This window comes from Phyllopteryx taeniolatus, chromosome 18, assembly GCF_024500385.1.
Source record: "Phyllopteryx taeniolatus isolate TA_2022b chromosome 18, UOR_Ptae_1.2, whole genome shotgun sequence".
Lineage (NCBI taxonomy): Eukaryota > Metazoa > Chordata > Actinopteri > Syngnathiformes > Syngnathidae > Phyllopteryx > Phyllopteryx taeniolatus.
In genome coordinates, this window is record NC_084519.1 from 11,661,199 (window position 1) to 11,669,204 (window position 8,006).

Consider the following 8,006-nt stretch of genomic DNA (forward strand, 5'->3'; position numbering starts at 1 on the left):
CGCCTGCTAACTCGCTATCAAATACACACTAATATAACCAATAATTTATTGCTTTCGTTAACATGAAATTATTCGACGTAAATTAAAGAAATTAAATTCTTAAACTGAAACTTTAGAGGTACTTGGAAACATTTAATTCATTATTTTGATGCCTGTTTATTGCTTTAACGACCCTCCCTTGCCGGCACAGATGGTATATTCCAATGTCCTCTGTCTAGTGAGTGGATAGCAGAAGGCCGTACATAGCTTTCTGTAAACAAAAGGTAATATTTTGTTGTTGTTAAACTGTGTTTACTCCGTGATTATTAACCTCTATAAATGCTGTCTGCTCTAACTGCGCACTAATTATTGCCATATTCAGAATAAATGTAAACTAAGTGTGCCATTCAGTGCTAATGATAGCTAGGTGATCAGCTCGTGTGATGCTTTCAGTGAAGTAGTAAATTGGTTGTAAAAGAAACACTTTTGTATGGTACTTTTGTCATTGTACAATGTCCTCTAAATGGGCGTCGGTTTACTCTTCAGTCTCTCTTAAATCGCTTTCTGTGGTTGTCTCAAGTTGGAAATGACCATCGGTCGTGTAGAAGTGATTGCTACAATGCCATTTATTATAAGTACAGTACTTTTCAGTTTGTTTAGGATATCACATAAATCAACAGCAGTCGCCGGTTTAAGTAACCATACTTCAGTCAGCACGGTCACTATAGCAAAATTGCAGCTTCATATTTACTGATGAATGTTTGAAATTTTTAAATGGGGACATATAGAAATTTAAATCTTAATAGTTAATAGATTAGTCTCTTGAGGGCCTGCATAGCCATCAAGTGTGAAGTTAAACAAAATATTTACAAATGTGACAGAAGAACCACCCCTCAAAATGGTGCGATTTGAACTTAACTGTTACAAGTGGATATTAATTGTACTATAATATAGGGCTGCAACTAACAATGCATTTAATAATCAATTAACCTATCGATTGCATTTTCGATGAATTGGATTTAAAAAAAATAAATGTCAATCCCTTTATTAAAATATGGAACATTATTTCAAATTGACAGTGCAGAAAATGCACGAACATATTGAGCAGTTACTGGTTTGGTCTGTAATGTCAGAAAATGGGCAAAAATGTCTTATTTTGATTAAACACAAAGGTAATCTGTCTGCTTTCATAGAGGACTACAGAAATCTGAATATTTACTGTTAAAAGGCTGAAATTCCATGGATTTGGAAAATTTTAAACCGTATTTCCCAATAATCTATTAAAAGTTGTTGATTCATCAATCGTTGCACTAATACGAAATTCATTTATGTATTTTAACTGGAGAATGTCCAGAGAACTTTTATGAAGATGCAGGGAACTGCTTTAAAATGTGAAAAAAAAAAAAAAAGTGTGCAGGGAACTGCTTTAAATTGTGAACAAATTGTGTGTATCTCCTTTTAACTCTGACTGCTGCTGTTAATATGCAGCAAGCATGGTCAACTTTGCAGTATTCGCCCGTGAGCACTGGATGAACTTACTGGTGCCCATGGGTTTCGTGATTGGATGGTACCTCGACAAACAACAGGACCAGAAACTGACCGCTTTCAGGAACAAAAGTGTTTTATACAGCAGGTTTGAAATAGTGTTGGATTCTACAATATATACTAGGATTGACTCTCAAAGTAAATGTGTGGATACATTTCTGTATTCCACTTCTCTGCAGGGAGCTGAAGCCTGGTGAGGAGGTGACATGGAAGTAGACTTCTTAATCCCGAGTGTGTGTCCACTATGTCTGCGGTGTGAATGGCTGATGGGTGGCCCTCAAATAAGAATATTTAAGAAGACTCGTGCGTCTTTATTTTTTAGTTGTATCAACCAACAATAAATGTACTTTCCCATCAAACTCATGTTTTCTTTTTATTAAAAAAAAAATATCTGATACTGGACAAGACACAGTTGCTCGGTTTCAACATTTATGATGCGCTTCAGATGTGCAGATGAGTTCACAGATTTGGAGAATAAGGTCACATTTAGTGTTCATATATGATCTACATTGTCATTCTGCCAGGAAGAAGCCATTAGTCAAAATTCAACATTTTTAAAAAGCAAGATTACATTTTGCAAATACACAAAGGGACAAAGACATTAATATTTAGACATGTCCTGTGGTCTGACTACCCTACAATTTAACTGTTACGTTTGGAGGAAAAAGGGGGAAGCTTGCAAGCTTGAGAACACCAACTCAAATTTGAAATATGGGGATGGCGGCATTATGTTGAGGAAAAAGGGGGAAGCTTGCAAGCTTGAGAACACCAACTCAAATTTGAAATATGGGGATGGCGGCATTATGTTGTGGGGTTGCTTAACTTTCGGAGGGACTGGTGCACTTCACAAAATAGATGGCATCATAAAGAACAGTACGTGGAAATAATGAAGCAACATCTCAAGATATCCTCAGAGTTTGTGGAATGGTATCCAAACTGTTTGAGCCAAGTCATACAGTTTAAAGGCAATGGTACCAAACACTAAACGCAACACAAAATGATTGCAAACTTCTGACTTTAAAGAAAGCAAAGAAAATTTGTCTTTCAAAAATCCTGTTATTACGCTGGTATTTAGAAAATGGAAATTGTTTTAATACTAATTTGACGTAAAACGAAAAGTTTTGTCTGATTTCATCTTAGTGAGGGAAAAAACATTTATAAAGTGTATGTAAATATCTGGCTTCAATTGTAGGAAAATTAGGAAAAATTGTTTTTAGAAAAATAGCCATCAGCTATATGAAAGGGATGATAGAAACAATGAAAATCTATTTTTTTTTTGTAAAACACTGTCAGTTTAACGTGACTAATTGTTTGTCTGTTCCTGAGAAAGAACTACACAAACTGAAATGGCCTCTTGGTGGGTTCAATTATCAACCAGAAATGTTTTTAACACGTTAAAAACAATGTTATTACCTAATCAATGTACTGTATGTCAGTTCTTTAGAGATGGACAGCAGCTGCTGGTCTCAAACTTGTTTGGGAAATTTAGCATCCGCACATTTAAATTACAACTTAATTCCTGTAATATTATGACTTGTTTTTCAGTGTGGCCCTAATACTGCTTCATAGTTTGGGGAAAGCAAAATTAAGTTAGGTGGTTGTGTACACGAGACCATTTTTGAGTTCTCCAAATTCTCTTTTCTGAAAAATGTGTTGCTACTACTGAAGTAATTCCTTCTGGATGACCCCCTTCTTAAAAAGCAGCTTGGCCAAAGAGATCTGGTGAGGAAAAGAAGCATCTGAATTATGATCAAGACTTCATACAAAAATTCTGTACTATAGTCACAAGAAAAACATGCACCTTCTCCTGTAGAGAATCACATGGGAAACTTCCCACAGTCACAAACTTGGGATATGAATGGATCACAAACTCTACTGCATCTGTGTGCTGGAGAAGGGATAGATTTTGAGAAGACTTAAAACAAGTCAAAAAGACAAGTGAGAATAGTCCAAACTTATCTACCTCAGGTTTTATTTCAAAGCTTTTCAGCTCCTCTTTGTGATAAACTCTTGAGTTTTCGGTGGTGTAGAAAAGATGGACAGCATCTCCATCGCTGCATAGCCTTAGGGTAAAAAAATAAATAAATCATAAACTGTAAGTTAAAATAAATAACGTAAATACATTATGTTGCATAAATCTAAATTACCGAGCACATCCTGCTCGGAGGAGTCCGACTCCAGTCTGGCTTGTGATGTGTGCGCCTGCAGCCCTTACACTCCCCCCTTCCCACCGAGCAGGCGCTCCATGCACACTGTTGGCTGCTTCCTCTGCAGGGGGGCAAGTTCAATCAGAATCAGCATCCGTAAATGTTCAGAAAGTACAGTAATTAAAGCATCAAATGCATCAATGCGAGAACAAATTTGCATTTTAACTGGGGCTTGAGAACGAAATAAAAGTGTCTCACCTGCAGTGAGCTTTGGAGGTAAGCAGTCATGAAGGAAATCTCTGGCTTTAATATCCACAGTTGCATCAACTGGAGCGAAATTCTTAAGCTTGTTCATTAGGTGGTCAATTTTGGAGAAGAATGTTGTCCTACGTGGATCATCCTACACAAGAGAAAACGAGGGTAAGTAGGGATAAAAGCACAGGGAAATGTTGATGTTGGATAAAGACAGACCTTGTCAGAGTTTTGAACGCCCATGTATGAGAGGTAGTCCAGGGGTAAACCCTGTCTGAACTCGACATCCTCCTCCATTGCGATTTCAAGAGCGGTTGGGACCATCTGGAAAGGAAAAGGTAAAATGTTACTCAAACTCCAATATATTCAACAAAAATGCAATCGAGAATTTTGGACCATTTTGTGGACCTGATTGTTGATGAATCACGATTCAAAGCATCCACCAATTTTCTATAGCGCTTGTCCTCATTACGGTCAATACGTCAAATCATTTCACCTTCAGATAGACCCCTCCATCAAGGTAATTAGTTTTACTTTATTTTAGTTATATTAGGCGGTAGTCAGGTTTTCTTTTTTTTTTTTTATTCAGATCTGAAACAACTATAAATGAAGTTGACACTTCTTTCCTCGAATTCAATCGGAATCATGAATAAAACTTTACTCCCTGAGATTGTCTGCCGGCTTGAGCTGGGATAGACTCTCAATTGTCCATAGTTTTACTTTATTTTAGTTATATTAGGCGGTAGTCAGGTTTTCTTTTTTTTTTTTTTTATTCAGATCTGAAACAACTATAAATGAAGTTGACACTTCTTTCCTCGAATTCAATCGGAATCATGAATAAAACTTTACTCCCTGAGATTGTCTGCCGGCTTGAGCTGGGATAGACTCTCAATTGTCCATAGTGTGAATGTGAATGGTCGGTCTATTTATGCCCTGAAACTGGCTGGAGACCAATGCAGGGTTTATATTTCCATAAATTTTAATTTCTATGTTATGAACAAGGAATTCTTGTTCTTGTTTTTTTCTTCAGTGTGTTACCTCGAGATTTTGGATTTACTGTATTTTGTAGCCTTTTTTTTTCTCAGCAGAGATGAGAGTACATTACCTTCTGCAGCAAATCTCCCCAGCTGTTCTTCTGGTAGGAGGAGACGGTGATGTGCATGGAGTGCGCGTCTGGGAGGCAGTCGCCCTGGTGAATGAACCCTCGGGGAAAGTAAAGCAGATCTCCTGCCTCCAGCACCACTTCCAGAATGGGTTTCCCAATCTCTGACTGGTCAAAGTTTGCTGGAAATGCAAAACACTGGAGTGTTAGAAATATAACCACTAACACAAATAGCTTCTGTCATATTTTTTGTTATTCTTGTACTCACGGCTTGAAAGCACGGGCAGGACTTCATCATCTGACCTAAATGAAATTTAAAACAGAACATTCACGAAACTTTTAAAGCGCTTGTGCGGGTGAGCTTGAGCCTATCTCAATCCATGCAAGCATGGGGACAATATGCCAACTTTAGCAACTGTTGACTCATACCAAGAAACTATTGCACCTCTTTCAACACATAGTCTGAATTTATTTTTATTTATTAAGATTCCTTATGTCATCTCACCTTGGGTTGTAGACCCTCCAGTGCTTCTTTCCCTCCAGCTGAATCACAAATGCCTCGATGTCGTCATAATGTGGGGCGAATCCTTGCGTTGCGGGCGGCGTCAAGTAGCTAAATTGATAAAACATGACGAGAACTAAAAGCTAATCTTCCGTCGTGCCCCGAATAGAAGTTGCACTCACACATTGGCGCCTGCCATGCTGCCAAAATACTCCTGCAGGATGGACAGCACATTCCACATGGTGGAGGAGAACGCCTGAGGATTCAGCATACGGAGAGAGCACCCATTCTGGGAAATAGCAATATTTTAACATTTGAAATTAAGATGCAACATTTTCTACAACTTTCAACAGCAATGGCATTTATTATCATACCTCATAGAAGTCCCACACAGTAAATGGCAGAGCTCTTCCGGGGGGGTTGTGTGTTTCCCTCTTGTTGTCTGTGTAGCTTGTGACATCTAGATTCACTCCATACTGAACATCCTCCTTTATTTTAAATACAAAGGAAAATAGCAGCACCACAACCATGTGGTTAAAGGTTTCTGTCCTGCCAATTAAAAACTGAAACACTTAGCGTGATTCTTACCTCTCGAAGAATGCGATCAAACTCTTCAGTGGAGAATAATCCCTTGTAGTAATCTGGATTTTTACGCTGGACAAGAACGGGTTTCTTCTCCCATGTTTCCCTTGAGATGAAAACAATTATAATCAAGAATATACATGAAAAAGGCAGCGAATGATAACACTGCAATTTACTTTTCTCTATATTGGTTTTTAGTAACAATATTACAAAGCAATGCTGGGCAATAAATTCATGTTAATGACTTTATTTCTCAGGACATTTGCATTGCTTCCACTAACAATGTGGCTGCAAACAATGTGGAGCTAGTTTACAAAAGCTCAGAGTTGCCACTTTTCAAAACAAGCCATGAGCATTTAATTCCTGCTAAGAAACAGACAATTTGAGCAGATTCATTTTCATCTTGTGTTGGGTAAAACACGCTGAGTTTATACAGTGCAAAGCAGTGATTTATTCATTTATAGTGATTTAAAAAAAAAAAAAAAAAAAAGGCTGATCAGGAAAACAAAGCAAATTCCAGAAGGTAAAAACAAAGAGCAAATGTTTAGAATTATGATATTGTCAGTTTCTTTTTCTATGACTGTGCGTGCGTGTGTGTGTGGGGGGGTTCTTTTTTAAAATTATTATTATTTTAAGGCCATATCAAACCGCCCACGTACAAAGGATGGTTTCTTATTGTCAAACCCTTTTATCTAGCTACCTGAAGAAGGCCTTGGCGGGAAGAGGGTTGATCAGCCACTGGAAAAGCTTGCTGGCACGCTCCTTGCTGTTGTTGATTTTTGCCAGCTCAGCCAGTAACACAGTCAGTGCCTCCTCTCCGCCGTTTACACACTCCAGCTGTTTGGAACACAACACTTTTAACACTTAACCGAGGGCACTACCGAGGGCACAATAAGTCCTGATAAATTTGCATCAATATAGGTATGAGTTGTTTAAAAAGAAGACACAAGCTTACTTCAGTCAGTCCCTGTATTGAAACCTCTGCTGCATGATTCCTGGCTTTCTTTTTCCTCTTTTTCCCCTGTGTTGCATAATTTACAATTTCAATGCCATTCTCTTTCTTTTTCTTATATGTCACCTAGAAAAAATAACATTTTAACCGGATATGTAAAATAAAAATGATTGAATAGTCTAACTAAAACGAGTTATCTGAGATGGGAGCATGGGAGCAAAGGCAATTATCTCTGGGAGAACGTGGTAAACAAACATTGACTTTAAAGTTGGCTACATTGATATGTCAAATATATGAGACATTTGTTAGATTTGCATTAGAATGTTTTACGGGCCATGCAGACGTTGTCAACATTACAACCTGCTGCACAGTAAGAGTACAATCAGTGGGTTAAGATGGGCTCACAAAAAAACTACGCCACTAAAAATATGTATTTTTAAATTTTAAAATCATTTACCTGAAATGAACGCTTCTTAGCAGGAGATGGCGATTCAGTTTCTATCATTTGATACAGGGAGAAAGCTGACATGTGTTTTCTCTCCATTTTCCCACCGCGAGTGTCAACGTCATCAAACTGCGACTCGCTTCGAGTCTTCTTCGGGTAATGTGTAAATTTAGATAAGTAGCGCCCCCCCCCCAACCCCCTTGGTATCGCACGAATAATAACGTACTGTACATGTAAAATTCCTCAATTTCATTAATAATTTAGAATTAGAATAAGAATTTGAACGACCATTTTCCGACCGTTACGGAAGATAACTAAGGTACAAGCGTTATTACCACGTAAAATTGGCATTCTAAAGAATGGAGGAAAAACAAATGCGCCCAACGTGGGGCTCGAACCCACGACCCTGAGATTAAGAGTCTCATGCTCTACCGACTGAGCTAGCCGGGCGACTATCGCTGCAGCGACCAAGGCGATTCCAGTCGTTTTCTTCGTACGTG

General features: G+C 38.1%; 2 protein-coding genes and 1 non-coding gene across 5 annotated transcripts; 1 reads left to right on the plus strand and 2 right to left on the minus strand.

The window, feature by feature from the left end:
- Positions 1-111: 111 nt before the first annotated feature.
- On the plus strand, positions 112-1,883 carry LOC133468722 (NADH dehydrogenase [ubiquinone] 1 beta subcomplex subunit 1-like). The gene is made up of 3 exons (XM_061754959.1): positions 112-263; positions 1,468-1,612; positions 1,704-1,883. Exons 2-3 carry the CDS (start codon positions 1,473-1,475, stop codon positions 1,738-1,740), a joined length of 177 nt encoding a protein of 58 aa, XP_061610943.1. The 5' UTR covers positions 112-263; positions 1,468-1,472; the 3' UTR covers positions 1,741-1,883.
- Position 1,884: 1 nt separating this feature from the next.
- riox1 (ribosomal oxygenase 1) lies at positions 1,885-7,966 on the minus strand. 3 transcript variants are annotated; one of them, XM_061754957.1, is made up of 15 exons: positions 7,519-7,687; positions 7,065-7,187; positions 6,810-6,946; positions 6,116-6,215; positions 5,902-6,015; positions 5,710-5,816; positions 5,531-5,638; positions 5,294-5,328; positions 5,029-5,207; positions 4,143-4,247; positions 3,930-4,071; positions 3,672-3,792; positions 3,488-3,587; positions 3,326-3,412; positions 1,885-3,243 (listed from the first exon to the last, which is right to left on the minus strand). In XM_061754957.1, the coding sequence occupies exons 1-15, from the start codon at positions 7,603-7,605 to the stop codon at positions 3,184-3,186; spliced, it is 1,605 nt and encodes a 534-aa protein (XP_061610941.1). In that variant the 5' UTR covers positions 7,606-7,687; the 3' UTR covers positions 1,885-3,183. The 3 variants fall into 3 exon arrangements, with proteins under 3 accessions (XP_061610941.1, XP_061610938.1, XP_061610940.1); XM_061754954.1 differs by having other exon boundaries at positions 3,326-3,587; positions 7,519-7,966; XM_061754956.1 differs by having other exon boundaries at positions 3,326-3,587; positions 7,065-7,130; positions 7,519-7,684.
- On the minus strand, positions 7,884-7,956 carry trnak-cuu (transfer RNA lysine (anticodon CUU)). Its single transcript has one exon. It is a non-coding gene; the product is annotated as a tRNA-Lys (tRNA).
- Positions 7,967-8,006: the final 40 nt, after the last annotated feature.